Consider the following 20,172-nt stretch of genomic DNA (forward strand, 5'->3'; position numbering starts at 1 on the left):
AGAGGACAAGGTGAGGGGCAGAGCGCAGAAGATGGCAGGGGGTGGGAGAAGGGGAGGTGCTATGGTTCCCATACTTTGCCCAACCCTCTTGGACTGGCAGTTTTAGCTGTTGCACTGTGACTGTGGCAAGGTATAACTAGGTATGCTGGGTTTCAGCGTCCAGGAACCAAAGACGCATGAGCCGCCATGTTGCAAGTCTAGAAGTTCCTCTTTCTGTCTTGACAGTGGCTCCCAGTCTTCCTTGAGCCATTGCCAGGAAAAAGTTTGGCTTTTCCATTGGCAGTTAAAAGTTCCAGGTGCTAAAGTGGACAAATCATGTTTTTTTCCCCAGAATGTCTTTTCCCCTTCTATGTCCGTGTCTGTTTGGGTTAACAGATTTCTGGGGAGAGAAACATGATCCATGGTCCACTTCAGCACCTGTATTGAGAGATGTGAAAAATCTATCCTCATTTTCCTCATTCATCCGACATCTTCATCCCGTTATTGTTTCACATCAGGTCATGAGACTTGAAGTGTTTTCTTTCCTCTCTCCCTCACTCCAGTTCCTACACATTTTAATGCATGTTTGTTTCTGCGTGTGTGCATTTATATACGTGATATGGGAACCCTCTTTGGCAGTTTTGGCTGGCGCGCCGTGACTGTGCCAAGGTATAACTGGGCATGCTCCTTTTCAGCGTCCAGGAACCAAAGACAGCCAAGGTGCCATGTTGCAAGACCAGAAGCACCTCTTCCCTTCCTGACAATGGCTCATGCAATATAATTTGGTGCATTTTCCTCATTGACTCAAAGGGAGCCTATGCATATTCCCTGCCCCTCCCAATTGCTTGCATTTTTAGCTTTTTGCATTTTAAAACTGGAACATTGTCTTGTTTGTGTTTTATTTGTCTGGAACCTTGTCCTATCCTCAATAAGACTCTGTTGTTGTTGTCGTCGTCTCTCTTTTGGCCAGAAAGAAAAAGGGCTTTCCAGGGAATCTAGACCAGTGGTTCCAAACCTTTGGTCCTTCATTTGTTTTGGACTTGAGTTCCCAGAAGCCCCAGCCAACTTGGCCAAGAAGTCAGGAATTATGGAAGTTGAAGTCCAAAACATCTGATGGACCAACATTTTGGTCTGAAGGGGTTTTGTTGTTGTGAGCCTTCAAGTTGTTTCCGAATTATGGCAATCCCAAGGGCCATGAAAAATGCCTCGTGGGCCACATGTAGCCCGGGACCTCCCTTTCCGTAGCCAAAATAGAGCACCTCCCTTGAGGGCAGGATCAAGAGAGGAAGGTCTGACTTTAGGGAGACCCTCCTCTGTTGCTCCAAATCAAATCTACAGCCCCGATGGCTCCTTTGTTGCTCCCAGCGCTGGCCCTGATTTTCTTGAGCACTCGCGCCAGCAAAGACGGGATAATCTCCTTAGCCCCTTTGGAGAGATTTCCTTTTGTGTGGGAAGGTGAAGAGTGAAGACGTTGGGCTTGTACGCAGCTTTAAAACGCTTCCCCAATCGCCCCCCTCCATCTTATCAGGCCGGCGCTATCGAGCATCCTTTTGCTAGTTGAGTTGTCAGGGTGGCTTTTTTTCTTTTCTTCTTTCTTTCCCCCCCAAAGTACTATTTCTTCTTGCTTCAAGTTTGCAGCTTCTCAAAGGGGAAACTCTTTAAATAAACAGGATTATAACATAATATTTTCTTGGCCTGTTTAGTCCAGGCGCTGGATGGAAATCCAGCCCTGGGGACAAATGGATCCCCCACCTCTGGATTGCACAGATATGAGCATCTCCATGGCACTCCAGTTGTTTTTATAGGTGTTTTTGGTGCTTTTGTAGGTTTTCCTTCCATTCTGAAAAGTTGAAACACCTTTTCCTTAGGCTTAGATTTTGCTTCTGCAGGTTGAGTCTTCCTTATCCAAAGTGCTTGGGACCAAAAGTATTCTGAATTCTAGGTTCCTTCCCCAGATTTTTGAATATTTGCATTTGTGTATTGAGATATCTTGGAGATGGGACCAAAGTCTAAACGCAACATTCACTGATCTTTCATATACACCTGAAGAATGCTGTGTTTAGACTTGGGTCCCATCTGCAAGATATCTCAGTGTGTGTATGCAACTATTCTAAAATCTGGGAGTGAAAAATAGGTGTTTCATGTACACCTTATGCCTTTGGAGCCAGAGGGGTGTAGTGGTTTAAGTGTGGGACTATAACTTTGGAGACCAGGGTTCGATTCCCTACTTGTCCATGGGGGACCATAGCCAAGTCCCATTCTCTCAGCCTCAGGGGAAGGCAATGGCAAATCTCTGAACAAATTATGTCAAGAAAACCCCATGATTGGTTCTCCTTAGAATCGCCATAAATTGGAAACTGAGTTTAGCCACATCTGGGGGGGCACATTATTCTCATCCTTGCTCCATGGCATCCAGTGGAGTCCTCCAATAGCAGTTTGGCAAAGCCAGGAAACAGCTCTGTGTTGGGATGCTACCTTTTCTTTGTCAAACTGGAGGAGTCCAGTTCCAGGACCTGGTTTGGTGAAAGGGTTGAGCACCTTGGAAAGCATGCCTCCTATAGTTCAGACTCAAACCCAGAGCAGATGCAACCAGTGGCATCTCCACCCAGAGTGCATTGAGGGATGGCTAAGGAATGGCCTTGGCTCTCCTCTTAGCCCAGGACATGCTTGGCCCTCCTAACCCCACAATGGGACACCTCTTTTTGGGTGTCACTTGGTGCATACTGAACCCCCGTGCCCCCATAATGATGCCACTGCGCTCCACCATTGTCTGGGATGGAAGCCACTAGTGACTTCTGGAGCACACTAGACTTCGTGTGGCAAGTCTTGAATCACTCCTCATTTCCCAAATCCCACCCTAGTGCCCAAAATCCTTCTGCCATGCTTAAGAAGGTACCCTAGGGACCCCACAACCTTTCTTCGGGTGGCCTCCCCTTGCCTTCTTTCCTCCTTTTCTCCTTTCCCCTTTTTCCTTTCCTCCATTCCCTTTGTAACCTGATTATCACAAGCGCCCAGGCCAATACCAGCCCAATTTGGTTAATGATCCCGGAGATAAGAATTTATTCCGATAACTTCCAGGCCAGCTGGCTGGTGGGAGCCAATCGGATGCCGTCTTTGCCAGGAAACTGATAGAGAGATAAGATAAGGGCGGAATTGTATTAACCTGCAGGGTGGCGAAACGAGCGCCGACACCACCGATCCCAAGATTAGGGGCAGGTGAGACGAGCGCAAGCGCATAGAACGCGCAAGGAGGGGGCGGGAAACGGACTTTGTTCCTTGCAATAATCGGGGAGATTGGCTCTCGCCATTAGCCAGGCTGGCCAGGCTCTTATTAATAGATGTGTCATTGCGGCCTCTTTTTCTTTTGCACTATTCTTTGAGGATGGAAGCCCCAGAGAGGTGTGTGTATGAACTTGCGGGGTGCCATTCAAAGGCAAAGCTCAGAAAAGTGAGCCGTTTGGCCTGCAGCACCCAAGAATTCTTTCTGGCAAGGGGATTGTGGGAGTTGTAATCCCAACCAGTCACTTTCCTGGGATTGGAAACCAAGGTTGCATGCTTGGAAAACCTGCGAGTGTTGCATCCTTCTGCATTTTCTGGCCCATTGTAGGATTCTATAAACAAGTGTGCCTGAAATAGCTTTTTCTCTCTCAGAAATCCTTTCAGCATAAAGCTTTATGGATAGAACTGAATGCACTCATCTCAGCATCATGAGAAACTAGAAGTTTCACTGCACTCACACTCAGCCATGTAAAACTCCGTCATTCCTTCCTCCCTCCCTTCCTTCCTTCCTTCCTTCCTTCCTTCCTTCCTTCTTTTTTATTTTATTTTATTAATTTATATCCTGCATTTATCCCAAGACTCAAAGAAAGTCCTCGCAAAACACAGATTAAAACAGAAAATTGCTAAAATCAATTGCAACAGTAAAACAAAACAAAAAAACCTTGGGAAAATTGAATAAGCGAACATGTTAAAAACAGCACCAAACTAACCAGTTTGAAATCATTTAAAAACATCAGACAGAGGAAAGATGAACAGTGCTACAAAAAAAGTGTTTTGACAAAAAACAAGAACAATAACCAAACTCCTAACCAATATATTTATGCACAGCACAGTGTTTTCCCTGCAAAGATGTTGCTTTTGCCCGCAAGACAAGTTCCCCACCCCAAAAAAGTCGAGGCTTTTTTGCACAAATGAATTTTTCACAAATGTGTGAACATCTTTTTAAAAAGTGCACCAAAATTTTCACCATCGTGCCCATCGAGGAAGAAACTTCCAGAGTGTGAGGCCGAAGGCTTTTATGACCGGCATCCATAGTTTTTGGTGGGTTTTCGGGCCATGTGGCTGCCTTCTGGAAGAGTTTATTCCTGACGTTTTGCCAGCATCTGTGGCCGGCATCCTCAGAGAATATTCTCCTAAGATGCCAGCCACAGATGCCAGTGAAACATCAGGAATAAACTCTTCTGGAACACGGCCACAGAGCCTGAAAAGTCCACATAAAACCCAAACGTCTGCAGTTTGTTTGCTCTTGCATGCAAGGACGAAATGAGCAAACGCTTTCCTTCCTACCATCCCATGCATCCAAAGGGGCTTGATTCACCTGGGATGGACTATTTTGCTTTCCTTGTCTTTTCCTTGGGACAGGACTTGCTGTATTTGAGCAGCACTGTATTGGTGTCAGTCTGCTCTGCTGAGGTTTTCCATGGTTCCTTTCCTGGAACTTCCCAGTGATCGCCACCTTGGCTGTTTTTAAGACCGAGAGCAGTTCCTGTTCTTTCCCTCTGCCCTGTCCGTTTTCTCTCTTTTTGCAAAATCCAGGGGGGACAGACGGAAGGAGAGAGAAAGAGCAAGCGGGTGGCTCTGCTTGGCTTGCCCTATTTTTGTCCCCCTGTGTCTGGAACGGTTTGCCTTCTTTATCAGTGGCTGCGTGTTTTCTCTGGTGGGGATAGATACACAGAAGATGGAGTGCTCTGACATGGAAAGTGTCAGGCAAAGGCTCTTATCTTGGAGACATGGTCTCCTGACCCAAACGCAACTGATTAGCCAGCAAGAAATGGGAGGAAGAGGAGGCGGAAGAGACGGGGGGATCGAAGGGGGCATGGGCAAGGGGGAAAGGTGGCACTGGGGCACAAAAGAAGTTTCTTTTCGCCAAGTTGGCCCAGACTTGCTATTGAGCACGAAGTTGGCTGCTTTCCCCCAAAAGTTCCCCCCAAGGCAGGAAGCATTTATGTAGGGATGAATGGTCAGAAACGTACGGGGGATTTTCACGTCCTCCTTCCCAAATGAAGAATAAGGAAATCAGTCTGTTTTTCTCCACTGTGGTATTGGCAGATCTGGGTAAATATATCCAAAAAAGAAAACCTTGCATTGAAATTCTCTCCCTTCCCCTGTGTTTTGTTGTCGTCGTGTGCCTTGAAGTCATTTCTGTCTTACGCCGACCCCGAGGCAGACCCTATCCTGGGGTTTTCTTGGCAAGATTTGCTCAGAGGAGGTTTGCCATTGGCTTCCCCTGAGAGAGTGTGACTTGCCCAATGTCACCCAGGGGTTTTCATGGCCGACTAACCATGGCACTTGTTCCCAGCAGAAAGACTAGGGCTGCATCTGCACTGGAGAAATAATGCAGTTGGACACCGCTTTAGTTGCCATGGCTCGATACTGTGGAAATCTGGATATGTAGTTTTGTGAGATATTTAGCCTTCTCTGTCAGAGAGCTCTGGTGCCACCACAAACTACAAATCCCAGAATCCCATTACTTTGAGCCATGGACATTAAAGTGGTGCCAAACTAAAAGAAAAAGGGAAAGGGTTGCCATAAGTTGGAGGTGACCTGAATCCACATAACAACAAGGTCATACCATCATGTATTTTTATTTTATGCTGTAATCCCGCCTCGATCTGTAGGGAGATGTGAGAAATATAAATAAATCATATTATTATTATTATTGTCTCATCAAGACCATTGGATCCAACCAAACTCTTTTCCATCTCTGTTTTGGACCCATGAAACCTTTGCCTAGGGACTCAAACTTCAAGACCTGCTTTTATTGCTGCTACAACCCTTTGGCACCATCTAAAACATATGGGTTTTCCTTTATCTGGTATGTCTCCTTTGCAAATGCTAATGTGGGACACAAAATGGAAGAGTGGCATTTATCAGTTGGAAGTTTTTATCTTAACCTATCCAGCCAGTTTTGCAGATGAATTCAACTTGCGGGAAGTGCAATAAGAGTGATTAAAACTATGGATGCCGGCCATGAAAGCCTTCGACTTCACGATTTAAGACATTGCAAAAGCCCCCATCCTTTCTGGGCAGATCTCCCAAGGGCTCAGTGCTATTTTATGTTTGCTAATCCCAAATGGAGTAAAGCAGCCTAACTTGGGTGGGTGGGCTGGCAGTGGAGGTGTGGGGTCTCTTTCTGCTGTAAATCAAACCTAAACCTCAGCAAAATCTATCTAACCCAGCTCTGCTGCAAAATACTATACAGGCCATCAGATCTTCCCAGATCTTTTTGAAACCCTCACCATGGAAAAGGGGGGAAAAGGGAAATATAAATCTGCTAAATGCCTGGGGTTCCTTCTGCAGCATAATTTTCAGTAACAATGAAACTGAGCACAGTCTGAATGATTCCTCTTTGTCCTTTGTGGAATTACAAGGGCCTCTAAGCTAGGATTGCAATGTTGCAGATGCTCAGTTTTTGGAATTATTATATTTCCACCTGCTTGCTTATTTGTTAGCCTGCCTGCTTGCTTTTTTAGGTGTCCCACCATAGAGAACTCAGTACGCCAATCCTTATGTGAGCTTGGCTTTCTAAAACCTTTGTTGTCAATTCCAAAATGCAGCCCTCGGTTGTACAAAATAAAGACAGGCATGTGGAGAGTAGTTTGATAGTTGAGACACAGGTTCCAAGAAGGCATCGCGCAAAAGGAACAGCAGCTTCTATGAGCAGAAGAATTCACTTTCCAATAATCCTGAGGCCTTTTGCAATGAGAGACTAGCCATCCTCTTAGGACGCATGCAACATTTGAACAGCATACCTCCAAAGTGTCCCAAAGCAGCTTTATTTTGGCAGTCTGTATGGGGCCACTCTTTCTTTCTTTCTTTCTTTCTTTCTTTCTTTCTTTCTTTCTTTCTTTGTCTCTTTCTCTGTCTCTTTCTGCTGTCCCTGCCCTTCGCGTCCATCACCGGGAGAAGGATTGTGGACATTCAGGAAGCTACTCATCACATGCTGCCCTTTCTCACCTTCAGGACTGGATGGGACAAAATAGGAGCCAGGGGTGTCAATAGGGGGGTGCAGGGAGTACTGACCAGACTTGGTGACACCTTAGATGGGGATGAGCACCTAGTGGGGCGGTCACTTCCATCCATCCTAAGACACACACACATCCTGGCTTCCCCGTCCACCAACCATGGTGCCTCTGCCATCCATCTGCTCCCCAGCAGCTCCTTCTGGGTCCTACCTTCTCCCTTTGTTCTCAGCTTAATTCAATTGCTACAAATGTGAGTTCACAGGGTAGAAATAGTTTGCACTCAATGAACTCAGAGGAGAGGGAAGAATTTTGCACTTCCCAGTAGACTCAGGCAAAAGCAAACTGCTGCAGCCTCTCCTAGCCTGTGTGTTCTTCCTCATTAATGACACCTTCCTTCTTGACCGCATTCTCATGTTGCATGGCCACATGTGTTCCATGTTCGTCTGTGAAATGTTGGAAGGCATGGTCTAAATCAGAGGTTCCCAAACTTCGGTCCTCCCCCTGTTTTTGGACTTTGACTCCCAGAAGTCCTAGCCAGCTTGGCCAACAATCAGGAATTCTGGGAGATGAAGTCCAAAACATCTGGGAACTACTGGCCTAAATTAATTCTCAACAACACCTTGGTGGACATTTACTTCATCCCACGGTGGCCTCTCTTTGGCGACCGCTTGCAACCATCAAAGGAGAAGGAAGAGGAAAAGAAATGGACAACGGGGCAGGAGGGAGGGGAGAGATTCCTGTTCCTTGGCATTCCTCCCTGAAAAAGGGAGTCTCCATTTGGCTTCATTAGGACCCTCGGCTTTGAGAACTGTAATGACTTTGATGGTCCGATAAGCCTCTCAGTTTAATGGGCAAGATAACATGTAAATCGGGACCGGCCTAAAATGTTTTAGCTGCACCTTCATCTTTCAACAGGCAGATAAGATGGCAGCTAAGCAATACTCCGACAGATAGATGTTAAGAAGGAGACTATCGGTGCCCCCCTTGTTTGCACATCTGAAAGCAGAGAAAGGGGCTCCCGTTGGCAAAGCCCTCCAGAAGAGGTGTGCTCCTGGGGAGAGATGGAGGGAGGCACAGAGGGGAGGCTGGCTTGGATCCAGCTCTGACTTCCTGCATGGGAACAGAGGCCTTGAAATCAGATTGCGCCGTTCCACCGACGCACATCAAACGCACCGCAAAGGTGGACAGGGGAGGAAAAGGTTCCAGAAGGCTAGGCCTTATCAAGGTGGCGGAGGGGAGAGAGGAGACCATCTGCACTCTTTGCTTGCTGCCCTAGCCAGAAAGGAGGAAAAAATGATGATGATGAGGATGAGGATGATGATGATGATGATGATGATGATGATGATGATGATGATGATGATGATGGGTTCCAGGTCCAAAGCTGAGCCTTGTCAAACAGTGCGAAAGGCCACTTGATTTTGGACTACCAGAACCCCCATTTGGGAGGGAGGAGAAGCAGGAGAAACTGCTGGGGCTTGCAGCCCCCCAAAATGGGTATATTCAAAGCATCTGAAAAAGTGAGATGGCAGAAGATTAATCGGGATTGTCTCTACCAACATAGAACAGACGGAGGGGATGAGTTAGTTTACTGCAATTAATATAAAATGACTTTTTACTTTGGACTCGGTTTGCAGCAAGAGAAGTAAGCTGAGGACAAAGGGGGAATGTCTGAGGAAGAGAGAGAAACTGGGACATCTTAAAAGCATCTGGGAAAGTGGGATGGCAGAGGATAAATTGGGAGGATATGTTAAACTGGAATCCTGCTAGTGTCTTAGACTTGCCTAAATTCTCCAGTGGAAGCAGTTGGACATTTTTGTTCAGTGCCAGAATATCTGCATTCAGTTCAAGGTGGCAGAAGTAGAGTTGTGCATGTCTTGCCAATTTGAATGGTTGCACCTTGTGTGAGGATGTACACACACATTGGGTTGCGTTCAGTTGAACATTTGGGCATGTCTTTGGTTGCGCTGCATTGCCGTTCAACCATGTGGCTTGTGCAAGACAATCAGTGGGCAACTAATGTGTAGGGATTCATGCTATGCTGGTTGTGGGCATCTCTGCAGCCCGCAGAGATCCTACATTGTGATTGTGTGGTTTAAATCTCTGCTACACAATTGCATTGTAGGATCTTGACTTTACTCTTTGCAGGCCACAGAGATGCCCACAAAGATGCCATAATAGAGTCATAACGGCGGGGATTATGACAGCAGAGACAGCATCTCTGATGGGATCATCACCTTTGGTGTCATAGGATGCAGAGTGTCCCATTGTTATACCAAAAGTCTTCAGGCAGAGTGACAGATATGTGGGTAATTCTCAGAAAATGTATGTATTAGAAGAAGAAGTAGGCATATTTGTAGGAGGGGAAAGGCCATGGCTTAGAAGGAGATCCTCTGCATTGTACTTAGTAGGTCCCATTTTCAATCCTCATCTTATCTAGGTAGCTTTAGAGAAGATCTCCCACTCCTCTGGAAAAACACTTATGGAGATCTGCTGCACAATATGAGCTCCAGCCCCCATATCAAGCCTAAATACCTGCATTTCCCTCTGCAAGTCCTCTCAAAATGGCGACAGGACATCATGTCACATCGCTTCCAGTCTCCATTTTGAGAGGGACTGCAGAAGGAAGTGTTTAATGTTGTGATGTAATATTGTATGTGGATGTTTTAACTTGTTGTTAGCCGCTTTGATTGTTTCATTACAGAAAAGCGGGATAAAAATAAAAGTTTTATTAATTTTTTATTTATTTAAGGTTTTGGGGTGTTTGTGGAGGTATTTTCACATATTTTGGTGTGTTTCGGGGGGGGGGGGGGGTTCTGTGCAGTTGGGCCCTTGATATCCATGGATTCTTTATCCACTGATTCAACCATCCACAGCTTGAAAATATATATTTTTAAAAATATATAAAGTCTAAAAAGCAAACCTTGATTTTGCCATTTTATATAAGGGGTGCCATTTTACCATGCCATAGTATTTAATGGGACTTGAGCATCCACAGGTTTTGGTATCCATGGGACCACTGTATTTAGTTTTCATATGATGTAAGCCACCTTAGGTCTGATGCTGGGAGAAAGGTAATTAATTAATTAAAATCTCTCTGTCTTCCTCTTTCTTTCTTTCTTTCTTTCTTTCTTTCTTAAAAGCTGAACTGGAGCTGTCAACCTCTGAAGGGCAGAGCAAGTTGCGAGCCCAACAGAACATTCCAGCAGGATTGTCCTGGGGTCCGTACCGGGGGAATATCCAGAGCGACCCTACATCTCCAGGACACAACGAACCGGTAAGGACGCTGAAAACCTGGAGCATGTCTAGAGGAGGGCGACCAAAATAATGAAGGGTCTGGAAACCATAAAGCCCTATGAAAAGAGGCTTGGAGAACTGGGTATGTTTAGCCTGGAGAAGAGAAGGTTAAGAGGTGATATGATAGCCCTGTTTAAATATTTGAAGGGATGTCATATTGGGGATGGAACAAGCTTGTTTTCTGCTGCTCCAGAGACTAGAACGCAGAGTAATGGATGCAAGCTGCAGGAAAAGAGATTCCACCTAAATATTGGGAGGAACTTCCTGGCAGTAAGGGTTGTTCAACTGTGGAAGATACTCCCTTGGAAAACATTCAGGGGTAGCTTTGTTGGCCATTTCACAAATACAAACAAAAATCCATCGGTGATGCCTTTCTTGGCCAACCAAAATGTACAAATATATTTGTTGCAAGCTTTCAAAGCTCCCCGGGCTTTTCTTCATCAGGCAAGATGTAGCAAACCAAACAGAAGGAGGAAAAAAACCAGTTGGTGATGTTAGTCAGATGCCTGCATGTTGTAAAGGTGATTGGGAGGATATCTTTTCCCCTTGTAGTGTGGTGAAGTTTCCTTCTTTGGAGGTCTTTAAACAGAGGCTGGATGGCCAACTGTCAGGGGTACTTCGATTGTGGGTTCCTCCATGGCAGGGGTTGGACTGGATGGCCCTTAGGGTCTCTTCCAATTTTATGATTCTATGGTAAGGGTCCTCACCAGAGAACAACTGGCTAATATAGACAGAGAGCATCTTTCTTGTGGATCCTTTGGCTGGGGGGGTGGGGTTCTGGGAGTTGCCATCCACAAATAGGATAACGTTTCCAAGCTCCATGGCTAACAGCACCATACAAAGTAGCCATCCGCAGGTGACGGCATCTCCTGCACAGCTAATCTCATTAGCGCAGCTCACGGCAAGGCTGCATCCCATCAGCGCCGGTTTCTTGAAAGCCCCTTTCTATACAGACCTGGGATGCCTAATTTTGAAATCCCAGCTGGAATGACATACCTGCTGGCCTTAATTTCTAGCTCCTCCGCTGTCACTCCGTAGGACCTGCACCATTTAACCCACAGCTGACAATTGCGAGTCCATGTAGGCTGCAAGGTGACCAAGACGCAGGTGAAGCCAAATGATACAGGATTTAGGAGAAAAGAGAGGCTCTCTGTGTGGCTGAGCATCCAAGTAATAAATGGGATTTAGGTGAAGTCTGAAAAATAAAAGGATGTACATGCGCACAGTACATGCTAAGACTGGAAATACAATGGTCAGGCTGTAGAGTCGGTGCACTGAACCTTCGACTCCAACACCTCTATTTTTCTACTCTCTTACTTCAACTCCTTCATAAACGGAAAATAGGTCTTAATTAGTAATAACAAATTTCCTGTAGTGAAATATTAGCACAAGGCATTTCATCACATCAACAGGCTACTTAGATTGACAGAACGTCAAATATAGAGTCGGCCTTCCATATCCATGGATTTTACACCCTTGGATTCAAGCATCCACAACTTGAAAATATTCAAAATATAATAATAATAATTTCAAGCAAACCTTCCAAAAACCAAATCTGACCCTCCTGGGGTCTTAGTTTGGTTTTTATGGACTTCTCCCAGAAGGTACCCTTCCCATTGACACCATCATTTGGAAGCGTTTCCCAGATTTGGGATTGTTTTACCCCCCGTTCTAAAGTGTTGAAATGCCTCTTCTAATGTTTTAAATTCTGGAAGGAGGAAGCTTGAAGCTAAAATATGCTGGTATTTTGGAGCTCAATCCCTTTTGTTCGTGGAAACTTCTCCAAAATTGAAGGCAGTCCTCAAGTTGGAAGAGGTTCCCTACTCTTGCAGTAGAAGACATCTCCATCGGTCCTTCATAGAGCTTTATTGTTCCTCTCTAGTTCTTCTCTGTTCTTCTCTCAGTCTTCTTGTCTTGTTCCTTGCTTTTTAATATTCCCCCCCCCCCCCCATGTCCCCCAAATTTTCTCTCCTGTCTTCCGGTCTCCTTTCCATTCCTCTCTTCCTCTGGTTCTTCATTTCTTGGCAGAAGAGTCCAAGGAATTTGAAATCAAGATCTTGTTCCATAGACAGAGGACTCCGGGGTCGTGGGGTGTGTTCGCGTAGGATATCTCTTTTTGTGCACCACGTTCTTGTCTGATTCCAATAAAAATATTGCAAAATCTCTCCCTCTCCAAAAACAAAATCCCACAAAGTGATAAGAATAATATAGCAATGTGTACAACAACAGGCTTGGGGAGAAAAATGCTGGGGATACGATTTATCACTAAGTGCAGAGAGTTCTGAAACACCCTGGAATACATATATTTATAAGGGAGGGAAGAAAACAACTCTCCCCAAAAAAGCTCAGATCTGCACCCGCAAACGAAATCAGGCACTTTAGATGATCCATCCTTTTTCGGTCCCCCAAAATAAAAAAGAAGATAGGATAAAGCAATGTGTTTAGGGACTTTTGTGGGATCCCACTTCTGGCTGTATATAGATTTAGGGCCCTTTCGTCCCCATATGGACTGTCTCCCCACCGTTTGAACCCCCAAACATGTGTTTTCCCCAAAGTACCCTCTATGTCCCCCAACCAAAGTTGCTGTCCAAAGCCCTTTGGCCTGGGGAAGATCTAGTTTCCCCTTTAAAAAGGGAGAAAAAGAAAAGGGAGGTGGTGGGTCTCTCAGGAAGCCATCCAACTCTCCCCGGTGATGAATACTGGGACGCACAGTCTTGGCTTCTCCTCTCCCTTCTTTTTCTCTTTCTCTCTCTCTCTCTCTGTCCCTCAACTCCCTCGCCGTTTTTATCTTTTTGCCGAATTAAATCCTTGATTAACCCTTATCTTGCCAGCTTGGCGGCTATCTCTCCTGTGGCGCCGTATGTCCAGACAACCGGTGCAGGATGATTGATTTCTTAAAGATATGCCTGCTGCTTTTTTCTGATACTTCATTTATTGTCTAAATATTTTTGCTCCCATTTCAGCAGCTTCCCTTATCAAGCTGTGTTGATGATTCCCAGCCCTGCCTCTCCCGCCTGCCTCCCCACATCTATCTTTCTTTCTTTCTTTCTTTCTTTCTTTCTTTCTTTCTTTCTCTTTCTCTCCTTCCTTCCTTCTCCTTTCCTTTCTTTTCTATTCCCTCTTACTTCTCTTTCCCTCTTTCTTGCCCAAAGATGCCAAGATTGCCTGGTCCCAGTGCAGAAAGCAGCTTTCTTGTTCAGAAGGCAGGGATAAAGGATAAAGCCATAGAGAGGGTAAGAAGAACAAAGTTATGGCGACCCTAAGGTGAACAGATCCTGGGGTTTTCCTGGCAAGATTTGTTCAGAGGAGGTTTGCCATTGCCTTCTCCTGAGGCTGAGAGTGTGTCACCCAGTGGGTTGCATAGCCAAGCGGGGAATCGAACCCTAATAATAATAATAATACCACACCTCTCCCAAAGAATCGACGTGGCTTACTTAGAATAAAACATATAATAACTGTAATATAACATAAGACATAAAAATAAACCCCTCTGAACTCCTGATCTCCAGAGTCGTAGTCCAACACTTGAACCACAGACTAAAGTGTCCAAGCATTTCTGTAAAGCAACGCATGCAGGCCTGTGGCACCAACAGGATTCCTTCCATTTTTGAGGATTGCCCTCCAAAAAAAGCACCATTTCCAGACAACGGTCTGGACAAATACAGTATCTATCTCCTCTCTTTGCCCCAAGGAAGCCTTCCCCCCCCCCCACCTTCCTCTCCTGCCCCACATGCCGTCTTCCTTTCAGGACTGCTCAGTTCCTCCCAAAGTTTTAATGATTAACTGGCTGGACGGTTCTCCTCTGCCTTGTTTGGCGAGGGGTCTGGACTGCCCCAGATCCAGCGTCCCAAGCGGATGTCTCTCGGATCCAGTTTCCGATGGTTATCGGGGCCTCGGCAGATACAAGACACTGACCTCTTTGTTCAAGGGGAGAACAAGGAGAGTTTCTCTGCCTCCCTTCTCCAGCCTGGTCCCATTTTGGTGATGCAAGGGGGCTGGCATGGGAAAGGTTGTGAAAGGAGCCATGCCTGAAAGGAGCCACACACCATGTGCCAGTGTGCATCTGTCGCAACCTTTTTATACTCCCAGACACCACAGAGGAAAAGGTTTGCATGCAGAGGGGGGCTCCGTTTGCAAACCAGGCTGGAAAGGATGTGCAGACTGGCAAAGCGGTCTCCTGAAGTCACTTTTTAATTGATGTCGGAGGGGGGAAGCTTGGGTTGCAGCTGCACTGCAGAATTGATGCAGTTTAATTAATGCTAAGTCACTGTAAATAAGAACTGGGCCCATTGAACTTAGGGACCTTTTGAACCTGTACAAGGCTGCACCTGCACTGTAAAAATATTCCAGTCTGACACCACTTTAATTGCCATGCTTCCTGAGATTTTATCAGAGGAGGTTCTGGGGCTGAGAGAGTGTGACTTGCCTATAGTTGCCCAGTGGGTTTCATTGAACCTCACCTGTTGGTAAAACACCCACAGGATTCCAGCCCAAGTTTTCGATGCCATTGCCTACATCCTCGATTTCTCTCTCTGGGCACAGAAGCAGAGTAAATTAAAACAGCTGACATTTTTGCATAACTGATCCGGGGCGCCTTTGTTTCAGCTTTAATTGCACCAAATGTTGATGATACGAGGTGATAGGAGATGATTGTTTGTTTGTTTATTTATTTTTGAAGTGTCTAGCATTTAAATCCTTGAGAAGGGATATAAAAGCAGAGGGAAGAGCTTGGTTATCAGAAACTGGGAGAGGGCATCTCAGCAAATGGAAAGGACTGAACTTCTCTGTTTTGCAAACTGGTGGCTGGGGAGGGTATGGGGAGAGACCCAAAACTGGATAGGAGATTCTGTACATCTAGTCATCCTGCAAAGATAGCAGAGCTGCAACCCTGCAGATAGAAAGAAGTGTTTGGCAAAGGCTGAGATGGGTGGAAAGGACTGAACCTCTGTATTTAGCAAACTGCTAGATGGGGAAGTTATAGGGAGAGACCCCCATTTGGACAGGGTATTCTTTTGCATCCAGTCAGCCTGCAAAGACTGCTGGGTTGCAACTCTGCGGGCAGAGGTTCTCAGATGGTGAAAAAGACTGAACTTCTCTGTTTAGCAAACTGGTAGATGGGGAAATTATGGGGAGAGACCCCCAAGTGGATAGGGTACTCTTTTGTATCTGGTCAGTCTGCAAAGACTGGTTAGGGTTGCAACCCTGCAGGCAGAGGGAAGAGCATAGGAAAGGCCAAGGGAGTTCTCAGATAGTGGAAAGGACTGAACCTATCTGTTTAGCAAATTGTGGATGGGGAAGTTGGGGGCAGAGACCCCCAATTGGACAAGGGTGTTGTGTGCATCTGGTCAGCCTGCAAAAAACAGCTAAGTTGCAACCCTGCAGGCAGAGAGAAGAGCTTGGGAGAGGCAGAGGGTGGAAAGAACTACACTTCTGTTTATAACAGCGGAGGTTGGGTGTGTCGAGGGAGACACTAAGTGTCTGGTGCATCTGGTCATCCAGAGCTGCAACTGGACAGGTGCTCTGGGGCATCCGGTCAACATGCAAAGACTGCTGAGTTGCAACCCTGCAGGCAGAGGGAAGAGCATGGAAAAGGCCAAGGGGGTTCTCAGATAGTGGAAAGGACTGAACCTCTCTGTTTAGCAAACCTGTACATGGGGAAGTTATGGGGAGAGACTCCCAGTTGGACATGGCATTCTGTGCATCCAGCCAGCCTGAAAAGACAGCCAAGTTGCAATCCTGTAGACAGAGAGAAGAACTTGGGAAAGGTGGTGGGGCTGGTGGAAATAAGTGCACCTCTGACTAAAATAGGGGAGGTTGGATGTGTCGAGGAAGAGACCCACAACTGGACCAGGTGTTCTGTGCATCCGGTCATCCAGAGTTGCATCCCGCAAAGTCTGGGTTCCAGCAAGGCTCAGCAACCAGGCTGGCCTTAGTGTGGGTGGGTGGCCACAAATAGAAGTGCTGAATCAGCCGATCCGAGCGATGCATCCCTCCTCCAAAAGAAAAAGCCACCCACGTGGACACGCTTTCAGTGGCACGCTACACACACGAGCGCATACAGAGCCAGTCCCGTGCACACTGGAATTTGGAATGCTGCTTTTTCTCGCACCATCAGCAGAAGTAGGTGCGTGTATGTGTGTGATAGAGAAGAGTGTGCATGCGTGCGTGTGTCTGTGTTCGTGTGTGTTTTTATCAAGCTGTGAGCACTCTGCTCCTTGGAGTGATAAGCCCTAAACCGACCAAGACTGTCAGTCTGAGTTGGAGGGTTTAGAAATATTGGGACGAATAATTAGATTTCATATCGTTACTGCTGCAGCCATCGAAGGATCAGGCAGATTAATTTTTTCCCTTCTCTCTCACTCTCTCTCTCTCTTTCCCTCCCTTCTGCTCATTAATATTCATTAGCGGCACATGAAGGTAGAAGAAAGTAAAGTCCAAGCACTAGCGTACTTGTGGCGGGGGGGAGAGGGCATTATCCAGGAGGCCAACGGAGCTGCTCTTGAAAGCCAAAAAACCTACCTTGCCCACACTCCTTTGTCTCCCACCTTTTATAAGAAAGTGAGTGTCTTCTCCCATTAAACTGCCCACGTCTGTCACTGTATCATCAGAGCCAGCGTGGTGTAGTGGTTGGAGCATTGCACTACGACTCTGGATACCAGGGTTTGAATTGCTGCTCGGCCATAGAAACCCATTGGTTGACCTTAGGCAAGTCACACTCACTCATCCACAGAGTAAGACAAAGGCCAAACCTCCTCTGAGCAAACCTTGGCAAGAAAACCCCTATGATAGGATGACCATAAGTTAGAAATGACTTGAAGGCACACAACAACAATCTCGCAGTGTAGCAGCAAGAAAGATTGCTCTTAGCGCACTGATATCATCTGACTTCAGAAGTGAAGGAGGGTCAGGTTTATTGGATGGGAAACCATCTGGAGGGAAGGCCAGGGATGTTCAAGCACGAGTCGGAGAGCAGCATGCCTGAAATCATAGAGAGCCACTGCCAGTCAGAGTTGACCGTACTGGCCTAAGATCAGTGATTCCCAAATACTGGTCCTCCAGATGTTTTGGACTTCAGCTCCCAGTGGACTCAGCCTTCTTGGCCAATGGTCCATAACACCTGGAAGGCCAAAGTTTGGGAATCACTGGATGGACTCCCTTTTCCCTCTCCCCTCCTGCAGGACTTATTGGGTTCCCAGGGGAGCAAAATGACCGAGTGACCAATAAAGAGAAAGGGACAGCAGAGAAGCATCCAGCTACATCTCCATCCTCGACAACGTCCCTAGTGTTCTCACAGGTCTCAGAGGATAGCATCATCTCTGGGTTGTCCAGCCACTGGAAATGGAGCTGGACACTTCTCCTCTGCACCCAGCTCTCCATAAACTATAAATGGCCAGAGCATCCCCATGACCCCCAGGAACCAGATGAATTTCAAGGGGGTTAGGGGTTGTTGCACAAGAACAAAAGATAAAGGCAAAGACCACCAGCATGTCACTGGTTGGTTACCAGTCATAATTTGTTATAGATAACTACAGTCCGACCCCATATCTGCAGGGGATGCATTCCCACACATAGTGAAAACTGCGGATAATATAGCAAAATGCTATATATCTGATGGTAGAACCTCCACATACTTAAAGAAACCTTTTCCCCTCTAGATGTGAGTAGGTAAAATCTTGCAGCTACTGACCCCATGGATACAGTGGTCAAACTGTTTTGATTGTAACACATTGCTTCCAAACTGCCATGGCTCCATTCTGCAGAATCCTGGGATTTGTAGTTTGATGAGGCACCAGCGTGACATAGTGGTATGAATGTTGGACCCCAACTCTGGGGACCAGGGTTCGATTCTCCACTTGGCTGTGAAACCCACTGGCTGACCTTGGGCAAGCCATACTCTCTCAGCCTCAGAAGATGGCAATGGCAGACCTCATCTGAACAAACCTAGCCAAGAAAACCCCATGATAGGGTCAGCTTCCAAAAGTCAGAAACGACTTCAAGGCACACAACAACAAACTAAGCACCAGCACTCTTGGGCAGAGATGGCAAAAGACTTTGCTAAACTACAAATCCCGGGATTCCATAGGATGGAGCCACAGCACTTAAAGTACTGTCAAACTGCACTTTTTCCCCCTACGACGTAGATGCACCCCATGGTTTCCAGCTTGGCCTCCCCTGTCTCAGGCACACTTTTCCCCTATCTACACAACATCTGTGGCTGCGTCAGCAGTATGAGGACTATGTATCCCGCCCAGGGACTGAGGGGCTTCCTATTGCCTAGTTAAAATGATACAAAACTTCAGCCACCCCGTCCCATTTCTCCCCCCCCCCTCCTTCCCTCCCCTTGCCTCTTTTCCTCCCTGCGCATAGCCGAGGTTATGGGGTGAAGTGGCTGTTTCCTCCACAGCCGGCAGTGGGTCAGCCCCCAGGTTAAGCTGAAAAGGAAATAACAAGCTTGTTGTGATCGCAGTCACACTCCGCTGGCTGGCGGCCATGCCATGGGGTTGCAAGCGGAAGGGTCGGCTTCTGCAAGGGAGCTGGGCAACCCACGCACAGGGCACCAGATTTCCCTTTGCAGAAGAGCTCTCCTGGGAGGAACAGAGCCTGGTCTCACCTTTTGTTTGTCGGCAAGCACTTATGCTAGGTTAGTATGGTGGTTTGAGTGTTGGACTACAGCTCAAGAGACCAGGCTTGGATTGCTTAGCTTGGCCGTGAAACTCACTGGGTGACCTTGGGCTAGTCACATTCTCTCAGCCTCAGAGGAAGGCCATGGCTATCCTCCTCTGAACAAATCTTGCCAAGAAAACCCTAAGACAAGAACTTGAGTTTGGAATATGTCTCTTGATGCAAGGTCTGGGCCATCATGTTGCATGGGGTAGGTTCAGGCAGAGAACAGAAGTGGAGAAGTCTCATGTCTTGGGTCATCATATATATATCATCTCATGCAATGCTGGGGAAACTCTGCCTTTATAGTGTCAGCAGACTCTATATCCCATCACTTTCTTCCAGGACAATGGCACAGGTTGGTTCCACCTGTGTTTCAGTACCTTGGAACCGGGGCCTCCAGATCAGTTTTAGGGACCTGGTGAATGTTTTTGTGAATGCTTGGAACAACTGTCAGTTCTACCCAGTAATGCACAACCAGACTTGAGCAGTGTTTTTAATGTTTATAATACATACAGAAATGTAAGCATTTTTCCATCTGAGGATGGTGCCTTGAGGAAGTGATGGTGGAGGTAGGTGTTGGCATGCAGCCATTCATCATCACAGGACATCATCCTTTCCAGGACGTGAATATGTATTAAATGAACCCCTTCTTTTCTAGCCAAACCATCCAGTAACCCTGACACTGGAAGACGATGACTGCTGGCTGTCGAAACTCCCTTTGGTTTCCTGCGAAGGGGATGCCAATTCAGTGATCTATAAGAAAGGTTGGTATTTGGAGACTGTCCTCTTCCTTGTTTGGTGGGTGCAGGGGTGGCAAAACGGGGGGATGGGAATCAATCTTGCAATTTATCAATATTCCCAGGGATTGGGAAAGTGATATTTTTGGATCACAACTCCCAGAATTACCACCACCACCACCTCCAGTGTCATGGCCAGTGAAAGGTAGGGAATGCTGGGCATAAGGAGCAATAAAGAAGAAAGGGTCAGGCAT

The 20,172-nt window shown here is 46.6% G+C and overlaps 1 protein-coding gene across 2 annotated transcripts in view; it reads left to right on the forward strand.

Annotated features, from left to right (window-relative positions):
- The window catches only part of ZFPM1 (zinc finger protein, FOG family member 1), a 107,590-nt gene that overhangs the window by 77,710 nt on the left and 9,708 nt on the right, over window positions 1–20,172 (forward strand). For both annotated transcript variants that reach the window (XM_089540136.1, XM_089540135.1), the window contains exons 4-5: window positions 10,364–10,497; window positions 19,840–19,945. In XM_089540136.1, the coding sequence (XP_089396262.1) occupies window positions 10,364–10,497; window positions 19,840–19,945 (240 nt within the window). The remainder of the gene's footprint in view (window positions 1–10,363; window positions 10,498–19,839; window positions 19,946–20,172) is intronic.

Source organism: Sceloporus occidentalis, unplaced genomic scaffold (genome assembly GCF_023333645.1).
Source record: "Sceloporus occidentalis isolate IW3139 unplaced genomic scaffold, rSceOcc1.0.p SCAF_10, whole genome shotgun sequence".
Taxonomy (NCBI): Eukaryota; Metazoa; Chordata; class Lepidosauria; order Squamata; family Phrynosomatidae; genus Sceloporus; species Sceloporus occidentalis.